The sequence below is a fragment of the Oncorhynchus clarkii genome, chromosome 23 (genome assembly GCF_045791955.1).
Source record: "Oncorhynchus clarkii lewisi isolate Uvic-CL-2024 chromosome 23, UVic_Ocla_1.0, whole genome shotgun sequence".
NCBI lineage: Eukaryota > Metazoa > Chordata > Actinopteri > Salmoniformes > Salmonidae > Oncorhynchus > Oncorhynchus clarkii.
Window position 1 is genome coordinate 17637956 of NC_092169.1, and position 21605 is coordinate 17659560.

General features: G+C 42.7%; 1 protein-coding gene across 9 annotated transcripts in view; it reads right to left on the reverse strand.

Moving 5' to 3' along the window:
- The window catches only part of LOC139381512 (ankyrin-3-like), a 153416-nt gene that overhangs the window by 64331 nt on the left and 67480 nt on the right, over positions 1-21605 (reverse strand). For 7 of the 9 annotated variants that reach the window (XM_071125121.1, XM_071125120.1, XM_071125123.1 and 4 more), the window contains exons 5-18: positions 21339-21437; positions 20153-20338; positions 19602-19625; positions 17571-17669; positions 16846-16944; positions 14942-15040; positions 14517-14714; positions 13532-13630; positions 12926-13024; positions 12667-12765; positions 12339-12536; positions 10997-11095; positions 10374-10472; positions 824-1021 (exon numbers count right to left, since the gene is read on the reverse strand). In XM_071125121.1, the coding sequence (XP_070981222.1) occupies positions 824-1021; positions 10374-10472; positions 10997-11095; positions 12339-12536; positions 12667-12765; positions 12926-13024; positions 13532-13630; positions 14517-14714; positions 14942-15040; positions 16846-16944; positions 17571-17669; positions 19602-19625; positions 20153-20338; positions 21339-21437 (1695 nt within the window). Of the gene's footprint in view, positions 1-823; positions 1022-10373; positions 10473-10996; positions 11096-12338; positions 12537-12666; positions 12766-12925; positions 13025-13531; positions 13631-13756; positions 13816-14516; positions 14715-14941; positions 15041-16845; positions 16945-17570; positions 17670-19601; positions 19626-20152; positions 20339-21338; positions 21438-21605 lie in introns of those variants that run through there. The other 2 variants (XM_071125126.1, XR_011628556.1) reach the window with 2 other exon arrangements.

Genomic DNA, 21605 nt, shown 5'->3' on the forward strand with positions numbered 1-21605 from the left:
CACAATCACACCATGAGTAGTTAAACGTGAAACATACACCTCCAACCTCCTGTCTGTGCGATGGACGGAGAACCCCGCTGGCTGAATGGATGGGGACAGTATATCCGGAGAGCGACATGATTCAGTAAAACAGAGTATGTTACAGTTCCTGGTGTCTGCCTGGAAGGAGATCCTCGTCCTGAGCTTGTCTACTTTATTGTCCAGGGACTGAACATTAGCGAGTAATATACTCGGAAGCGCTGGATGGTATGCACACCTCCTGACTAAGAGCCTACTCTGACTAAGAGCCTACTATATGTTTCTCTTCTCAGGTGATGGCGACTTGGAGCAGCCCTCAGGATTAATAGAATTGCCTCAGGAAGTTCAAACAAAGAATCCAATTCAGGGAATTAACATTTCTGGTCGAAATCCTGGTGAGTGACTGCCAATATACAGTAATATCAACAAAACAAATTCAGCTGTCGGTAATAATTCAAGAAACGTTTTGAGCAAATATTGTAAAAAAAATATACAGCAAAGTTAGTTAGGAGCTAGAAACAGGGCGACCATGTTTGTCGGTGCCATCTTGTTGTGCATGTGTGTATCTGAACAGTAGTGTAAAGTATGAGTGTCTGTGTGTCCAAGGTACTGATGGGTCTTGAGGTCTATGAGTGTTGAAATGTAATTTCCACATAAGTTACCGTCCTGTGAGGCCAGGTGAGAGTGTGTGTTTGTTGTGTGTGTGTGTGTGTGTGTGTGTGTTTATGTGAATGTAGTATAGTGTGCTGTATGTGTGCTTTGTATGTCTGTCTGTCTGTCTGTGTATACACAGTGTGTGTGTTACCTTGTTGCCCATGTTGACATTGGCGTTCTTGGAGAGGAGCAGAGAGACCAGGTCCACACTGCCCTCCTGTGCAGCCAGGTGAACAGGACTGATGCCCTGGCGGGTCACAGCGTTGGTGTCCGCCCCGTATTCCAGTAGCGTGGTCCCTATGTCCATCTGGTTCTTCTTGGCAGCTATGTGGAGGGGTGTGTAGCCATTCTAAGAAGAAGAGACACAGGGGAAAGGTATTCAGCACTCTCTGAGTGTACTCTATTCCAGGGTAATTTTTAGCTTTTAGCATCGGGACCCCTTTTGTGATAGCAAATTCATCAGGGACCCCCTCATAATATCAGAAAACAACTCCTACTTTAGAGTGCAATGTAAATAGCATACAAGCATTTTACTATGACTTCTGCAGTGCATGACCGGAGAAATCAAGGCTCAGGCCCTGTCAAATAAGATTTTAAAGGCCCTCTTGCCATCAGAGAGAACACTTTGCCTTGGGGCATTTAACAGTTTTTAAGCTATTTTCTTGCAATTCTACACATTTTGCCATGGGGCAGATCGTGTCATTTGCAGTTCTTAAGTTAAAATTACAGTGTATTTATGCCCCCTGCTCTATTCTACTCTCTTCTATTATTTTTCCAAATATTTATCTGCATGGGTCCTCATTAGGGTTCTAGATAAAGAGATGATAACACACAGTACATTAAACATTCCATAATCTTAGCTAGGTGCAAGATTTAATTTAAGGCCTTGTTTAGCCTAGGGATATCGTTAGTTTTATTGATTTCATTTAAAAAGTCTTGTCAGACAAATTTCAAGCACCAGGATGATGTTAACAGAAACAACCTGTTTCACCCTCTTCTCCCTTCACTAGACACACACTACTAAATAACAATAGAGCCAGGCAGGCAGAAAGAGAGTATTTGGCTGGATGTTAAAGCCGGATCCATCCCAACATTCCCAAAGGGTTTCCCTGGAGAGGACAGTTAGAGGAGCTCCACTGTTGGTATGACATTACAGGGAGGCTTTAACGCCATAAAAAGTCCAAGGAGTGCAGGGCGGTGGGGGGTGTAATGCAGACAGAGCTGAGACCATGGGTGGAGGCAGTAGGCAGATATGAAAAAGTGACACAAGCTCTTGACACCTACTTCAACTGTCATATACAGTGTGGCAAAAAAGTATTTAGTCAGTCACCAATTGTGCAAGTTCTCCCACTTAAAAAGATGAGAGAGGCCTGTAATTTTCATCATAGGTACACTTCAACTATGACAGACAAAATGAGAAAAATTATGGTGGAAAATAAGTATTTGGTCAATAACGAAAGTTTATCTCAATACTTTGTTATTTACCCTTTGTTGACAATGACAGAGGTCAAATGTTTTCTGTAAGTCTTCACAAGGTTTTCACACACTGTTGCTGGTATTTTGGCCCATTCCTCCATGCAGATCTCCTCTAGAGCAGTGATGTTTTGGGGCTGTTGCTGGGCAACATGGACTTTCAACTCCCTCCAACGATTTTCTATGGGGTTGAGATCTGGAGACTGGCTAGGCCACTCCAGGACCTTGAAATGCTTCTTACGAAGCCACTCCTTCGTTGCCCAGGCGGTGTGTTTGGGATCATTGTCATGCTGACAGACCCAGCCACGTTTCATCTTCAATGCCCTTGCTGATGGAAGGAGGTTTTCACTCAAAATCTCATGATACATTGCCTCATTCATTCTTTCCTTTACACGGATCAGTCGTCCTGGTCCCTTTGCAGAAAAACAACCCCAAAGCATGATGTTTCCACCCCTATGCTTCACAGTAGGTATGGTGGTTCTTTGGATGCAACTCAGCATTCTTTGTCCTCCAAACACAACGAGTTGAGTTTTTACCAAAAAGTTATATTTTGGTTTCATCTGACCATATGACATTCTCCCAATCTTCTTCTGGATCATCCAAATGCTCTCTAGCAAACTTCCGACGGGCCTGGACATGTACTGGCTTAAGCAGGGGGACACGTCTGGCACTGCAGGATTTGAGTCCCTGGCGGTATAGTGTGTTACTGATGGTAGGCTTTGTTACTTTGGTCCCAGCTCTCTGCAGGTCATTCACTAGGTCCCCCCGTGTGTTCTGGGATTTTTGCTCACCGTTCTTGTGATCATTTTGACCCCACGGGGTGAGATCTTGCGTGGAGCCCCAGATCGAGGGAGATTATCAGTGTCTCCTGACCCATCCTGTCTCAGGCTCCAGTATTTATGCTGCAGTAGTTTGTGTCGGGGGGCTAGGGTCAGTTTATTATATCTGGAGTACTTCTCCTGTCCTATTCGGTGTCCTGTGTGAATCTAAGTGTGCGTTCTCTAATTCTCTCCTTCTCTCTTTCTTTCTCTCTCTCGGAGGACCTGAGCCCTAGGACCATGCCCCAGGACTACCTGACATGATGACTCCTTGCTGTCCCCAGTCCACCTGGCCGTGCTGCTGCTCCAGTTTCAACTGTTCTGCCTTATTATTATTCGACCATGCTGGTCATTTATGAACATTTGAACATCTTGGCCATGTTCTGTTATAATCTCCACCCGGCACAGCCAAAAGAGGACTGGCCATCCCACATATGCTCTCTCTAATTCTCTCTTTCTTTCTCTCTCTCGGACGACCTGAGCCCTAGGACCATGCCCCAGGAATACCTGACATGATGACTCCTTGCTGTCCCCAGTCCACCTGACTGTGCTGCTGCTCCAGTTTCAACTGTTCTGCCTTATTATTATTCGACCATGCTGGTCATTTATGAACATTTGAACATCTTGGCCATGTTCTGTTATAATCTCCACCCGGCACAGCCAGAAGAGGACTGGCCACCCCACATAGCCTGGTTCCTCTCTAGGTTTCATCCTAGATTTTGGCCTTTCTAGGGAGTTTTTCCTAGCCACCGTGCTTCTACACCTGCATTGCTTGCTGTTTGGGGTTTTAGGCTGGGTTTCTGTACAGCACTTTGAGATATCAGCTGATTTTCGAAGGGCTATATAAATAAATTTGATTTGATTTGATTTGATTTGCATGTCTTCCATTTCCTAATAATTGCTCCCACAGTTGATTTCTTCAAACCAAGCTGCTTACCTATTGCAGATTCAGTCTTCCCAGCCTGGTGCAGGTCTACAATTTTGTTTCTGGTGTCCTTTGACAGCTCTTTGGTCTTGGCCATAGTGGAGTTTGGAGTGTGACTGTTTGAGGTTGTGGACAGGTGTCTTTTATACAGATAACAAGTTCAAACAGGTGCCATTAATACAGGTAACGAGTGGAGGACAGAGGAGCCTCTTAAAAAATAAGTTACAGGTCTGTGAAACCCAGAAATCTTGCTTGTTTGTAGGTGACCAAATACTTATTTTCCACCATAATTTTCAAATAAATTCCTAAAAAATCCTACAAATGTGATTTTCTGATTTTTTTTTTCTAATTTTGTCTGTCATAGTTGAAGTGTACCTATGATGAAAAAATTACAGGCCTCTCTCATCTTTTTAAGTGGGAGAACTTGCACAATTGGTGGCTGACTAAATACTTTTTTGCCCCACTGTAATAAATAAGGTAACAATGCAAGGCAGTAATATTAGTTCATACCATGATAACAAGCATATCATATCACAGTACGACTACATGTATTAAATCAGATTTGTTTTTTGTATTCTACGACTGTTTTGGGTCATTGGCAAAGATTTCCAGACTGTATAATTTTACAGTTTTCCATCTCTCTGTCTGTCTATCTGTCTTTGTCTGTCTGTCTGTGTGCGTGTGTTTCTGCTGTGACTGAAGCCAGAAGGGCAGGCAGCTGAGAAACACATCAACTGTTTTCTGTCATGTGACTTATAACTCTTATAATCTCACCAAGCCAAACCTGAGCCTCCAAGAGAAGATTTAGTTCATTTCCAAAACACTGAAATTAGACAAGAGACACTGACTGAAGCTTGTTAACACAGATTTACAGTGCCTACTTTTTCCACATTTTGTTTTTTGTGAGCCTGAATTTTGAATGATTTAAATTTAGATTTTGTGTCACTGATCTACACACAATACCCCGTAAGTGGAATTATTTTACAAAATGTTTACAATGTTTACAAATTAATAAAAAATAAAAGACTGAAATGTCTTGAGTTCAACCATTTTGTTGTGGCAAACCTAAATAAGTTCAGGAGTAAAAATGTGCTTAACAAGTCACAAAATAAATTGCATGGACTCACTCCGTGGGCACTCACAGTGTTTACCCCATCTCTGTACCCCACATATGCAATTATTTGTAAGGTCCCTCAGTCAAGCAGTGAATTTCAAGCACAGATTCAACCACAAAGTCCAGGGAGACTTTTCCAATGGTTTGCAAAGAAGGGCACCTATTGGGTAGATGGGTAAAAAAGCAGACATTGAATATCCCTTTGAGCATGGTGCAGTTATGAATTGCACTTTGGATGGTGTATTATTACACCCAGTCACGACAAAGATACAGGGGCCCTTCTTAACTCAGTTGCCAGAGAGGAAGGAAATCGTTCAGGGATTTCACCATGAGGCCAATGGTGATTTTAATTCAGTTACATAGTTTAATGGCTGTGATAGGACATAAGTGAGGATGATTCAACAACATTGTAGTTACTCCAAAATACACAAAAATGACAGAGTGAAAAGGAGGAAGCCTGTACAGAAAACAAATATTCCAAAACATGCAGCCTGTTTGCAATAAGGCACTAAAGTAATACTTCAAAAAATGTGGTAAAGAAATGAACTTTTTGTCCTGAATACAAAGCGTTATGTTTGGGGGAAATCCAACACAACACATCACAAAGTACCACTCTTCATATTTTCAAGCATAGTGGTGGCTGCATCATGTTATGGGTATGCTTATCCTTGGCAAGGGAGTTTTTTGAGGGGATAGAAGAAACGGAATAGAGCTAAGCACAGGCAAAATCTTAGAGGAAAACTTGGTTCAGTTTGCTTTCCAACAGACACTGGGAGACAAATTCACCTATTAACAGGACAATTACCTAAAACACAATGCCAAATATACACTGGAGTTGCTTACCAAGAATGTTACCAAGAATACCACTGAATGTTCCTGAGTGGCCTAGTTACCGTTTTGATTTAAATAGGCTTGGAAATCTATAGCAAGACTTGAAAATGGCTGTCTAGCAATGATCGACAACCAACTTGACAGAGCTTAAAGGATTTTTTAAAAGAATAATGTGCAAATATTGTATAATCCAAGTGTGCAAAGCTCTTAGAGAGTTACCCAGAAAGACTCACAGCTGTAATCACTGCAAAAGGTGATTTTAACATGTATTGACACAGGGGGTTGAATATTTACTTAATCAAGATATATTAGTGTTTTATTTTCCATCCATGTTTCTTCCACTTTTACATTCATGTATTTTGTGTATATTGTTGACAAAAAAAGACAATTAAATCCATTTTAATCCCACTTTTTAACACAAAAAAAGTGGAAAAAGTCAAGGGGTGTGAATAGAAAGAGAGAGAGAAATATTGTTTTACAAGGCTTCCTTCATCCAAGACAGTTTTATTGGATGTGGGTGGATAGCCTGAGCATAATTTCCAACACTACAGCAGGGCCTGTACGACCAAAAGCCAACCAAAAGGTGACCCTAAGTCACTGGGCATGGTCCACTCTGGCACACGAAGAGCTTTGTCTAACTGTTATGCGGTTCAACAGCAATAACTTAGTTACCATGCTTTTCTATGGGACCACACAGAAGCCTGTGACAGTCTTGACAAACAAGCAAAATGAAGCAGTCAACTTTGCACTCAATCCTATCACACAATAGCACATTTACTAGCCTATATCATCCATGGTTGCTCTTTGAAAGACGGCACTGGAAGTTAAGTCACTCCTATCCTCTCCTATTCACATCATCATTGGTTAATAAAACACATCAGTTTGTAGCATGATGTACATTTTTACTGAAGTGTACTATTTCAGCTACTAGATGTCTTAAAATCCAAAGATTAAACCTAACTCTCAAAGACAATGTCAAAGACAAGACAGGTCAAGGACAAGAGACAACAAACCAACACTGTGGACCAAAAGGTCAAGCATCTACATTATGCCTGCTTTACAGTCTGTGGTGCATTTCACAACTCGTATTACAAAACTCAAACACATCATCAAAAAGACAGTTGTTTCAAAACTCTTAGCACATTTTCAATTGACTAAGTCAAACCGACAAAATCAGTCACTTTTTCACCAAACTTAATCAGTGTTTCATCTACAAATACATGTTCCACATTTCAATACAGGTTCATAACAAGTCTTTGCCTTCGTAATGCAATGTTTCATTACTTTTGATATGATTCTCTTCACTTTCATTAAAAATACACGTTCCCATTACTTAATCCTACTGCTCTTAATTGATGATCACTTAAACCTTAGGTACAGTAACTATTATGATTTTACTTCAGTCACAAATCAAGTGGAAGTGTATTGGTCGTGTACACAAATGAGCTGATGTTACAGCAGGTGCAGCGAAATACGTTTCTAGCTCCTACAATGCAGTAATACAATATCAATACCAATACGCAAATAATCCTGAAAGTCCAAAACAAGAAAGAAATGCATCCCCTATACAGTAAACATCTATCCAAAATGAGGTTGCACTAGAATTCAGTACTGTAATAACGTAATATATTCCAATTACTTAGCAGACTTTTATCCAAAGTGTCAACAGTCCACACATTTTGGTATGTGACCCTAGTGGGACCACTACAATACATAAGTAGAATACAATACACGATTACAATACAGCTGGAAGATGTATGATTGCCTTCCCCACGAGTGTACCACCCTCCTTCAGGCCATAGATTAAGCATGCAATGATTTCAATCGAGACATACACTACCCGTTCAAAAGTTTTAACGCTCGTCGTCATAAGGAAGAGTGGACCAAAGCGCAGCTTGGAAGGTGTTCATGATCTTTATTGTCAAGAATCACTCAAACAAAAATAACGAATACAAAAACGAAAGCGAACAGTTCCGTCAGGCACAGATACTAAACGGAAAACAACACCCCACAAAACCCAAACGGAAAATGACAACTTATATGTGATCCCCAATCAGAGACAACGATAGACAGCTGCCTCTGATTGGGAACCACACCAGGCAAAAACAACAAAGGAATAGAAAACATAGATTCTCCCACCCGAGTCACACCCTGACCTAACCAAACCTAACCACCCTGACCTAAGCCTCCGGTGCCGGGATCACCGCCGGGACCTCCAGACCGTAGATCATCGCCGGAGGCTCTGGACTGCAGACCGCCGCTGGCGGCTCGGGACTGCAGACTGCTGCCGGAGGCTCGGGACTGCGGACCATCGCTGGAGACTCCGGACCGCCACTGGAGACTCCGGACCGCCACTGGAGACTCCGGACCTCCAGACCGTAGATCATCGCCGGAGGCTCTGGACTGGGAACCCTCGCTGAAGGCTCTGGACTTGGAACCCTCGCAGAAGGCTCAGTGCCATGGATCATCACTGGAGGCTTCGTGCCATGGATCATCACTGGAGGCTTCGTGCCATGGATCATCACTGGAGGCTTCATGCCATGGATCATCACTGCAGGCTCCAGGACATGGATCGTCACTGGAGGCTTTGTGCCATGGATTATCACTGGAGGCTTCGTGCCATGGATCATCACTGGAGGTTTCGTGCCATGGATCATCACTGGAGGCTTCGTGCCATGGATCATCACTGGAGGCTTCGTGCCATGGATAATCACTGGAGGCTTCGGGCCATGGATCATCACTGGAGGCTTCGTGCCACGGATCATCACTGGAGGCATCGTACGTGGAGCCGGAACAGATCTCACCGGACTGAGGAGACGTACTGGAAGCCTGGTACAGGGAGCTGCCACAACACATCCTGGCTGGATACCCACTCCAGCTCGGTGAGTGTGGAGCGCTGGCAGGGGACGCACAGGGCTATGAAGGCGCACTGGAGGCATAGTGCGTAGAGCTGGCGCAGGATATGCTGGGCTGTGGAGGCGCACTGGGGGTCTGGAGCGCAGAGCTGGCACAACGGGTCCTGGCTGAATCCCCCCTATAGCATGGCAAGTGCAGGGAGCTGGAACAGAGCACACCGGGCTCTGAATGCATACTGGAGATACCGTGCGCATCACTGCATAACACGGTGCCCACGGTAAGCACGGGGAGTTGGCTCAGGTCTAAACCCTACCTCCAAAGAAATAGAAAACATAGATTCTCCCACCAGAGTCACACCCTGACCTAACCAAACATAGAGAATAAATAAGGTAAATAATAAATAATATTTCTAAGGTCAGGGCGTGACAGGGACTTAGAAATGTCCTTTTCTTTTTAAAGAAAAGCTCATTTTCTGTCCATTAAAATAACATCAAATTGATCAGAAATACAGTGTAGACATTATTAATGTTGTAAATGACAATTGTAGCTGGAAACGGCAGATTTTTTATGGAATATCTACATAGGTGTACAGAGGCCCATTATCAGCAACCATCACTCCTGTGTCCCAATGGCAAGTTGTGTTAGCTAATACAAGTTTATCATTTTAAAAGGCTAATTGATCATTAGAAAACCCTTTTGCAATTATGTTAGCACAGCTGAAAACTGCAATAAAACTGCAATAAAACTGGCCTTCTTTAGACTAGTAGAGTATCTGGAGCATCAGCATTTGTGGGTTCAATTACAGGCTCAAAACGGCCAGAAACAAAGACCTTTCCTCTGAATCTCGTCAGTGTATTCCTGTTCTGAGAAATGAAGGCTATTCCATGCGAGAAATTGCCAAGACACTGAAGATCTGGTACAATGCTGTGTACTACTCCCTTCACAGAACAGCGCAAACTGGCTCTAACCAGAATAGAAAGAGGAGTGGAAGGCCCCTGAGCAACTGATCAAGAGGACAAGTACATTAGAGTGTCTAGTTTGAGAAACAGACGCCTCACAAGTCCTCAACTGGCAGCTTCATTAAATAGTACCCGCAAAACACCAGTCTCAACGTCAACAGTGAAGAGGTGACAACAGGATGCTGGCCTTCTAAGCAAAGTTGCAAAGAAAAATCCATATCTCAGACTGGCCAATAAAAATAAAAGATTTAGATGGGCAAAAGAACATAGACACTGGACAGAGATATGGCTTTTTCTTCGCAATTCTGCCTAGAAGGTCAGCATCCCGGAGTCGCCTCTTCACTGTTGATGTTGAGACTGTACAATATGTTGCATTTGTTGCTATTGGATTAACTGCTTGTTAAAATAACTAAATTGAGAATATATCATTATGCTGTATTTTGGTGATTAAACGTATATTTTAGATCAATGATTGTGTGGTGCAAGATGTCTACAAACAAAATGAATACAGAATGAAAGGTGTTGAATGCGAGACTGGCTGTGTTGCAAGTGTTACCAGTTTGTAGTTTTGTACTAAGAGTTTAGAAAATTCACCAGATACTTCTGAAAATTGTACCAAAGTGCAAAAAAAAAAAAAACTGTAATCAGATCAATGAATCCAAATCAGTATGGTACTAGTCCCATTATGCTGACTGTGTATGACATTGTGTGTTTGAGTGAAGTACCTTGGCGGAGGCGTGGGGAGATGCTCCCTGATCCAGAAGCAGTAGAGCCACTCTCTGATTATCGTAGTGAGCAGCTACATGCAGTGGAGTTAGCCCACTCTAAAACACACACACATGCAACACGACATTAGAAGGAGCACAAACATCAAAGCACCAGCAGGGGGGAAGCCAGAACATAATCAGAACAGACGGAAAAGCCATGGAGCTGATGGAACCCACTTCAGACGGGGACCTGTTTTAGCGTGACACCAATGAGCACACAAAGCTGAATGAAACCCACTGACAGTGCATCCACACAACTAGCAAAATAAAGAATATTTCTACAGAAATATATCCAGCAGGAAATATATTTCCAGTGATATACACTCACCCAGGAAACCAAATTATGGTATTGTGTGTGACAGGCTGCATATTATTTTGCTACAGTGTGGATACACCATTAGATGGGAACTTGTTTAAGCGTGACACCACCAAGCACTGTTAAACCACAAACCACAAACAAAGTTATTTTAGGAGACTCCATCTTCATTATGATACCTGCTTGCTTTTACATTTAGCACTTTCAGATGGATGGACAAGTATCTGTTTGCTGTGCCGTCTTGGGAGAAGTCATGATATCCTACCTTTCCAGCTGCATCTGGAGCTGCTCTCTTCTGAAGAAGCAGGCTGGCCACTTCCATCTTCCCATACTTGGCTGCCACGTGAAGAGGACTGAACCCTTTCTGTAGAAGACATCAGGAGACACAGCATCAACATGAGACAGCCAGGGAGAACCGACCTGCTCTGACAACTTAACTGACAGCACTGTCTGTTAAACAGGAGAGCTGAAGTGCATTCAAGATGTGCAATGTTCTGCAATGTTGCAAACAGCAACAGACGGGGACACTGCAACGGCATACTGTTAAATAACCTTATAGCAGGGTCTCGTTCACTTTCGATTCATTGCCATGTGAAAGGAAGTATAGTGGGTGGGAAAGGTGTTTGGCTTGCTCAGTGCGTTGTGATAACCTGAGAAATGATGTCACTGGGTCTGTTTTTCATATCCTATTCGTCATCTATAAAAGGATAGCGTATAATGTGATCATGTTCATCTTGGCGAAGTCCCTCTGTGTTAGGGAGGGTATTTTAAGAAATTAGGTCATATTTTCCAGAGGAATGTGGAACTCCTACAGATAACTCCCATATCACACACAGCAACGTTAGCTTAATTTTTCCTAATGTTGTAATACACACTCAAAATTGCCATGCGATTGTGATGTCGTCAGGGCCTATTTTTCTTCAGGTGCTGTTCTCTATTTTCTAACATCTCCAAAGGAATTATACTTATTGTTGGTTGTCATTGTAAATAAGGTTAAATCAATAAATAAAACATTAAATGGTATTATTGTTAAAACAAAATTAATGTGTGTTTGGTTTGGCGGTTTGGCGCCCTCTGCAGTCACTGGTTTAGTCAGCACAGCCAATCAACTGGTCCCACTATGATTTGACGTCATGCCTCTGGACAGCTGCGGTATCTAAGGTACAATCCCCTCAGATATAGTGTGATAGATAGATAGATAGATAGACAGATAGATAGATAGATAGATAGATAGATAGATAGATAGATAGATAGATAGATAAGAGAGACAGAGGCACAAAATCACGTACAAATGCACCAATTCCCCAAGGTCTTATTTGACCTTCAAGAAGATCATAGCTCAATTACATGAGTAAAAGCGTAAGGAAAATAGCTTCCATGTCATTTTCATCCTGATAAGGTTTAGGAAATGAAAAAGAAACACCAGTGATAAGGAAAAGTGTCTTCAAAAGGACTATAGTTCTCCAATCAATGGTAGAAATGTTCAATCCACACTGTCCTTAGCCTGACCCTGCTGATCATCAACTGACTAAACCACAACGACCATGGTTGAACTGTTATTTGTGAATGCTTGCTTTTAGTTTTCTGTTTAACCCAATCACACAGACCTTAGTGGAGGCTGAGAGCGATGCACCCTGGTCCAGCAGCATGGCGGCTACGTCCTCGTGGCCCTCGCGGGCAGCCAGGTGGAGGGGTGTGTAGCCTGACGTGGTGGCAGCATTGGCAGAAGCCCCCCGCTGCAGCAGCTGCTGGACGATGTCAGCCTTCCCCAGCCGGCTAGAGATGTGCAGCGCCGTCTGGTCGTCCTGGGGGGAGACAAATACTATTATATTCTGTCCATTCTCTTCACAATGTGCAAAAAAGTGACACCACATTGGTTCTCAACCCAGTTAGACAACGAAGGTGTGTGTGGAGGGCTCCCTGACCCCTGCTCACCTTGGCCTTGGTCTCCACATTAGCTCCATTCTGCAGCAGGTATCGCACCACGTCCGCCTGACCCGCCCGTGCTGCCATGTGCAGCGCTGTCTCACCCCTCTGGAACAGACAGACAGACAGACAGACAGACAGACAGACAGACAGACAGACAGACAGACAGACAGACATTGGTAATCTGCATAGTAGGTGTTACTCAATTTTGACTAGCTTATCATTTTATGTTGAATTTCTGAAGAGCTGAGTGTAGTGTGACACCCACCACGTTGGTGGTGTTGGGTGAAGCTCCATGATGTGTCAGAGAGTTGACAATGTTATCATGTCCCATGAAGGCTGCCACGTGGATAGGAGTAAGTCCAGACTGCAAGCAAATCACAATGATAGTTACCAATCAATAGCATGGGTTCAACTGTACTGTATACATTCGAACAGGGGTGTCAAACATATGTCCCAACATCGAAACTGTGTAGAAATGATAATGGACCTACATTCAAACAGTTTCTTTACTGTGTCCAGCTTGCTAATAATCACTGAAATGAAACCTAGACAGTCAGGGAGCATGGAATATTCCCAAAACGATGGATAAGGGACTATTTTTTAGCAAATCTTGACACCAAGGAAATATAACACATTTTCAGTGCGGCCCTACAGACCTCGTTGAAGACCAAATGCAGTCCACGAGGCAAAATGAGTTTGACACTTCTGTCTTATAGTAAGATAAATGCTCACATTAATTATTTTCAACTGTACCTAAACAAAATGATTAATTTGTCTAAGATCTTTGAAGTTCCCAACCCAGTCTGTCCTCCTACCCCTAACGCCCTGTGTGTTACCCCCGGTCGAGCCCAGCCTTCTAACCCTAGCGTACCTCGGTCACAGCCTGGATCGATGCGCCGTGTTTCAGCAGCAGCTCCATCACTTTGGCACGGTTCTTCTTGCAGGCGATGTGAAGCGGGGTGAAGCCGTTCTAGAAACAGAATACCACAAAACCAAGTCTATAAACAGAAACTACTCAACTCCTCAGGTATTCACCCCTATTTCTTATGTAATAGTTTAAACATGTGAGAGAGTAAGCTCCTGTTGTAAACCTTACCGGAGTTTTATGCCACAGTCCTGTAACAATTATCCACAGTTTCTCCTTGCCAGTAAACCTCAGAGTCACCACAACCACGGTTTCAGTCACCACAAAGTATAACAACTTACTCAGTGATGTGTCCCAAATCAGTCTTTTCTCTCAGAACACAGGCACACACACATATGTGCACTCTCAAACACAAACACACACAGAAACATCTATCTATACGAGAGCTTTATGAGAGCTCAACCTACTGTGTTGTTGTGAATGGCACATAACTGAGGGATGGGCGTGTATTGTCTCTGATTACTTTTATCAGTATGGAAAGGGGAAGTTACTGTGCAATCAGGAAATGAGCCTGGCTAAAGAAAAAGACAGTTGCCGACCCCACCCAGGGCGCCAAAGTGTAACGAAGTCATAACTCCATCTCACTGTCTTTCCCTTTCCTATTCCCCCATCCTCACTCTATCTCGTTGTCACTTGCAATTGAGATTTTCCTCTCATCATCACCGCAAACAGGACACAAACAGAAACAACTACCAGAACATTACACAAGAGTAGTCAGCAGAGTGACATGAAAAATCCGTCCCACCCTCTCCACAACTAATTTGAGCTCCCGCCCTCAGGTCGCAGGTTCAGGGTTCTGTGTGCACGGAAATGCTGCTATGAAAGGTTGTTTGTACCCACAGCATTTGCATTTGAAACCTGAATTTGTACACCCTGAAAATCTCTGCCTCTTCTTACACATGCAGCCCAACCATCCACCCCTCTTTCTCACCAGTGCTTTTGCGTTTGGGTTGGCTTTCTTGTCCACTATGAGCTTGGCCACTTTGTAGTGTCCACAGTGGGCAGCCACGTGTAGCGCTGTCAGGTAGTCATTGGTGACATCATCGACAGGGACGTCATTCTGGAGGAGTAGCTGGACACAGTTGATGTGGTCGCCCTGAGTGGCCATGTGCAAAGGGGACAGCCCGTTCTAGAAGTGTTACAGACATAATGTTATATCAATGATCTGTAGTGGTTTAAAATGGAACATTATAGAAAAGTTTTGTGACAATCACAATTCTATCAATGGTAGGAGACATTTGCAAACAATTTTAGATCAATGCGCCTTGAAAGTTACATGGATGAACATGTGTTTTACAAGTTAGATGCAAGTATTATCATTTGAGCAACAAAGTATACGATAGGAGCAGGTGTTACCTTTGTCTTGGACAGAATGGGTGCTCCGCGGTCCAGCAGAATCTCAACCACTTGTTCATGACCGCTCCTCGCTCCACAGTGAAGAGGTGTCAGTCCGTCCTACACACAACAACACGGTCAATAGGACCACAGAGTGGAAGGTCATGAAACATTCAGCCCACTATGGACTGAAATTCTGAAAAAAACAAGTCTTGATAATATGTAAGTGAGTGCATACATACTGTAATAGAACAGGGTTAAAAAAATATAACATGAGCTGTCATCAATGACAAAGTGCTGCATGCTAGGCATGTTAGGCATATACAGTACCAGTCAAAAGTTTGGACACACTTACTCATTCAAGGGTTTTTCTTTATTTTTACTGTTTTCTTCATTGTAGAATAATAGTGAAAGACATCAAAACTATGAAATAACACATATGGAATCATATAATCACCAAAAGTGTGTTAAACAAATAAACAAATATGTTATATTTGAGATTCTTCAAAGTAGCCACCCTTCGCCTTGATGACAGCTTTGCACACTCTTGGCATTCTCTCAACCTGTCTTGAAGGAGTTCCCACATATGCTGAGCACTTGTTGGCTGCTTTTCCTTCACTTTGCAGTCCAACTCATCCCAAACCATCTCAATTGGGTTGAGGTCGGGTGATTGTGGAGGCCAGGTCATCTGATGCAGCACTCCATCACTCTCCTTCTTGGTCAAATAGCCCTTACACAGCCTGGATGTGTGTTGGGTCATTGTCCTGTTGAATAACAAATGATAGTCCCACTAAGCCCAAACCAGATGGGATGGCGTATCGCTGCAAAATGTTGTGGTAGCCATGCTGGTTAAGTATGCCTTGAATTCTAAATAAATCACAGACAGTGTCAACATCACACCTCATCCTCCATGTTTCACAGTGGGAACCACACATGCAGAGATCTTCCATTCACTGACTCTTCATATCACAAAGACAAGACGGTTGGAACCAAAAATCTCAAATTTGGACTCATCAGACCAAAGGACAGATTTCCACCGGTTTCCACATTGCTCGTGTTTCTTGGTCAAAGCAAGTCTCTTCTTCTTATTGGTGTCCTTTCTTCGCAGCAATTCAACCATGAAGGCCTGATTCACACAGTCTCCTCTGAACAGTTGATGTTGAGATGTGTCTGTTACTTCAACTCTGTGAAGCATTTATTTGGACTACAATTTCTGAGGCTGGTAACTTCAATGAACTTATCCTTTGCAGCAGAGGTAACTTCCTTTCCTGTGGCGGTCCTCATGAGAGCCAGTTTCATCATAGAGCTCAATGGTTTTTTGCAACTGCACTTGAATAAACTTTTAAAGTTCTAGAAATGTTCCTGATTGACTGACCGTCATGTCTTAAAGTAATGATGGACTCTTGTTTCTCTTTGCTTATTTGAGCTGTTCTTGCCATAATATGGACTTGGTCTTTTAAAAAATAGGGCTATCTTCTGTATACCAACTCTACCTTGTCACAACACAACTGATTGGCTCAAGCTCATTAAGAAGGAAAGAAATTCCACAAATTAACTTTTAATAAAGCACACCTGTTAAATTAAATGCATTCCAGTTGACTACCTCATGAAGCTGGTTGAGAGAATGCCAAAAGTGTTCAAAGCTGTCATCAAGGTAAAGGATGGCTACTTTGAAGAATCTCAAATATAAAATATATTTAGATTTTTAAAACTTTTTTGGTTACTACACGACCCCATGTGTTCATATGTGTTATTTCATAGCTTTGATGTCTTCAGTATTATTCTATGATGTAGAAAATAGTCCAAATAAAGAAAAACCCTTGAATGAGTAGGTATCCAAACCTTTACTGGTACTGTATATTAATATATATATATATATATATATATATGAACAATGTTCTATTTAATTCTGTGAAGGCACTCACCTTGGTCTTGCCATCTATTTTGGAGCCTCTGTCCAACAGCAGTTTGACCATGTTACTATTTCCTCTTTTAGATGCCACATGGAGAGGTGTGATGTCATTCTGTTAGAACAGAGAGAGGAGGTCGGAGTGAGCCACACAGTACAGAGCTGTGAATATTATCTGGATGTTGTCCATATGGCAATACTAATAAACCTAAACAGCATCTGACTCCAGCAAGGGAAAGACGCCATATTGTTACAAAAACATAATTTGAGAAACAAACAACAATTTGACAAACTGATATTCAAAGTATTCTGAATATCACATGTGGTATGTTTAACTAAGTGGGTGGAAAGCTGTTCATTATTGAGTATTATACTCCATCTTTTGTGTAATTTACTGTGGAGCGAATCATTCATTACTGTCGACTTCCAACAGAAACACAAATACTACAGCTTGACGCTGCCATTTCATATACTTACAAGCTATCATTGTTACCCATTAGGCTAAGCTCTAATGTTTACGCAAATAGGCGGTCTGTTGTTACATTCCTTGATACGTGTTGTTATGATTTTGACACTATCATTGTATGATCTGAGTACAGTATATTGGCAGTGGGAGGGTGGGGTGATTTGAAGAACTATATGATGCAAAGAGGATGCAGTCTGTCGTGTGTAATTTTCCATAGAGTGTAGTGGAGTGTGGCAGTAGCTCCTCCTGTCCAGCAGAGGGCAGAGCAGCATTACCCTGGCCATGAAGTCCACAGCGGCCCCTCGGTTCAGCAGAAGCGTGGCCACGTTGATGTTGCCATAGTGAGCAGCGATGTGGAGAGGAGTGAAGCCGCTCTGAGGGAGCAGGAGAGCAGAGCACACAACAACGACACAGGAGTCAGAGACAACCAAGGGTTTGATATTAGTCTCTCATATTGTCTATACTCGAATAAGTATACGGGCTACTACTGTACACATAAACAATCAAACATGACTTTTCTCACTGTGGCAGAGCAAGTCTTTGTTTTGAAAACCCGAACACAAATCCCGTAGACTAGAGTGTGAATGGTATGTTGATGTTCATATGTCATACCATTCGAAGTGATCATGAGCTTTCATGATTATTTCAACCTTACAACAGTTTTATACTGGACCGTAACACATTAACTACCACACAATAAGGATAGACATAGGGGCATAAAGTCTGCAGTTACAGACTGTAGTTTATGTAGGATTACAACAGCCTGTTGACCCCATGTATCATAAATACATGGTGTCTTCATATGTGAATGTAACCTATTTAATTCACTGGGGGCTTCCTAATGAAACCATGGCTTAGAGGGAAGCAGCATTCCAAGCAAGAGGAATATAAGGGAAATGGCACATCTCAGCTAAAGGTATCCAATCAGAGAGATAATTTTAGATAAAGCTGTCAATTTACAGAGATCCCCATTTCAAATAGCCAATAAACCAATACAAGGCAGGTGGTTGACCAAGCTTCCAGCACATAAACCACTAAGTTGTGAGCATTATACACTCTTCTATTTCTGTTCTAAGAATAAACAAATCAGCTTGAGGTTTCATTCAAATAAGATATATTTTTGCATTAAACACTTAATCATATATGTAATATATCTGACATTCACCATGGGACACAGATGGTTCCATTAAGTTTAAAACATATTATAAGGAGTTAATCCAACTACCCAAACTATTTATTGGCAATGCTTTTAGCATCTACTATCATGCAGTGATATCTACATTTACAAAGCCAAGTAAAGATACTAGCCATATCCACCAGCCTGGTAGCCATGCTGACCAAAACAGGCATTCTGAGAGGGCAGCCTGCTCTGCCATTGTTTTTGGTGGGGTGAGGTCCTTCTGTTTTTACTCTGGAAACAGCACTAACAGACGTAACTAATGTCCCATGCACAAGCCTAAAGGGGCTGGGGTTGGGAAATTAATATCTAAATGCAGTCTAATAAACAGACTAGTAGACCATTTCTCTGCTGCTGGGAGGCTGGGTTCCTTAAATCTAAAAGGCCAGATTATAGTAAAAATACAGTCTGCTAAACAGTAAGACTTGTCTGTCTTGAGCCATAACGTGATTTATCATTAACAATGTTATGGCAGGATATCTACCATGGTACCTATTAAAACCTTGGAATCCATAGAATCCTTGAAACCCATGGAAACCTTGGAACCCATAGATTCCTTGGAACCCATGGAACTCATAGAATCCTTGAAACCCATGAAAACCTTGGAACCCATGGAATCCTTGGAACCCATGGAATCCTTGGGACCCATGGTAACCTTTAGAACCCATAGAATCCTTGAAACCCATGGAAACCTTGGAACCCATGGAATCCTTGGGACCCATGGTAACCTTGGAACCCATGGAATCTGTGGAAACCTTGAAACCTATGGAAACATTGGAACCCATGGAATCCTTGGAAAGAAAGCTTGGGACCCGTGGAAACCTTGGAACTCGTGGAATCCTTGGAACCCATAGAAAACTTGGAACCCTTCTTGCCTCCAGCTACAGGTATCCACAGTCCACATCAGTATTAGTAAGACATGCTGCATTATTACAGAACGATTGCTCTCTTTCTATCAGTAATAAGAGACACACTACATGAATGAAGCAATGGGGAAAAGGCAAAAAAAACTGAAAGAGAAGGGAGATATGGGGCTGCAGCAACACTAGTATATGGTATAGGGGGTTGTTTCTGTTTTTTTGGGGGGCTGCAATGGATAGAGTAAGTACTGTACAATGTACAGATATACCTCTGTCGTTCTATTCACCATCATCTAGGGGAGAGGGCACAAGACCGGCCAAGAGAGGAGAGAATTGGTGGTTAGTGTGCACACAACATCACACAACAAGGAGAGATTATAGGTGGAGTTACTCGAGTAGGTCTTTAGTTGGCCAGAGAAGTTGTGAATCACTCAACTTTACAATACAGAAACTGCCCCGCTGATGTTAAGATTAAAAGTTGCTAAATTCCAAACCAAACTGTCAGTTGTGGTTAAATTGTTCCACGAGATATAAGGTACAGCATCAGCCATATCTCGTTATATCTATCTGCATTATTCTTTCTCTCCTCTCTGTATTGTCTGACTCAGAATAATGTCATGCATTATTACATATGCACCTACACAAAACCTCAAATAAAATAAACATAACAAAACAACTAAATAAACAACAAAGAAAAACTTTTTTTTTTTAAATAGATTAAAATGGATGAACCTACTCATATGGGAAAAGAGCCAGAAAGACAGAGGTGAGAAGCAAAGGGAGAGAGATAACATTAGCAGAAGTGTAGTGTAGTGGTCACCTTGGACTCGACATCTGCATTGTGGTCATTCTGGAGAAGTAACGCTGCAGCCTTGGTGTCGTCCTTGCGGGCGGCAATGTGCAGGGCGGGCAGACGCACCTTGCCCTTGGTGTCATTCTCCAGGAGCAGAGACACCACCTGGTCATGCCCCTGCTGCAGGGCCACCGCCAGAGGAGTGAACCCGTCCTGTTAGAGGGAGGCAGGGGGAAACTTAGAGGGGTAGGGGAAGTGAGTGACATAGACATCCCACATTTCCACAGCAATGCTGGGCCACCTGGGACTATAATACTGTGGACACAATGCTACATGTCCACATGTATCAAATGTCGGATAGATGACGTCATGAAATCAATTTAAATAATTAATCTTTAGTATATTCTAACCAAGTCTAACCAAATATCTTACTTGCCTAAAATCACCAAATCTATTGCACTTCGTCAAACATCAAACAGCCACTTCACATTTCACTCTATATACAGTACATCTGACAGAGTGCAGGAGGATAAACTGTATACATTACATAACACAGTATAGAGCATTTCTCTCCCACGTCTTTTCCCTTACATAATTCCCCTTTACAGTGTGTGTGTGTGTGTGTGTGTGTGTGTGTGTGGGGGGGGGGGGGGTTCTCGTGGACAGGTTTTGTGGACTGGACCAGTGGTTTTAACTGGTTGTACTGGTGGCTTTTCCTTACAGGCAGCAGATCCTGGCTCCAGCAGCAGGCAGCTCTCAGTGTAAACCAGACCATAGAGGCTGATGGGTATAAGGGACCTTATCTCTGGCCTGCTCAAGGTCATTCAGCTCTACTATACACTACCAGTCAATGAGGCGCTGCCTGCTGGAGTCCCTGAATCCACCACAGAGAGAGAGAGAGAGAGAGAGAGAGAGAGAGAGAGAGAGAGAGAGAGAGCGAGTGAGAAAGAGAGAGAGAGAGCGAGTGAGTGAGAAAGAGAGAGCAAAAGAGCGAGAATGGGAGCGAGTGAGTGAAAGAGAGAGAGGTAGTAACAGAGAGAAAGAGGGAGATGGAAATAGAGAAAGAAAGAGGGGATGTATAGAGAGAGTAAAAGAGGTGTGGGGGAGAGGATGGAGGTAAGCATGCAGAGCTGGAGGTTATATGGAGGCAGGGAGAGAGAGGGGGAGGAGAGCAGTGAACAACATAACAGGAAGGGTGGGCGGGGACACACACCTCGGTGGCCATACTCTGGCTGGAGTTGTGTCCCAGGAGGAAGCGTACCACCTCCAGATGGTTCTCCTGGGCAGCCATGTACAGTGGGGTGAAGCCATTCTACAAGAGAGGACCAACAGGAAACTCAACAATCAATCCCAAAGCACACAGAGTAGCCTATTTTATGACAGACAAATATATTATACTTTATCATTCCACAGCTCAGACAATTCATACAGTACTATACAAAGTATATTACACAACTTCCATTGTCATAGTGTGCAGTGG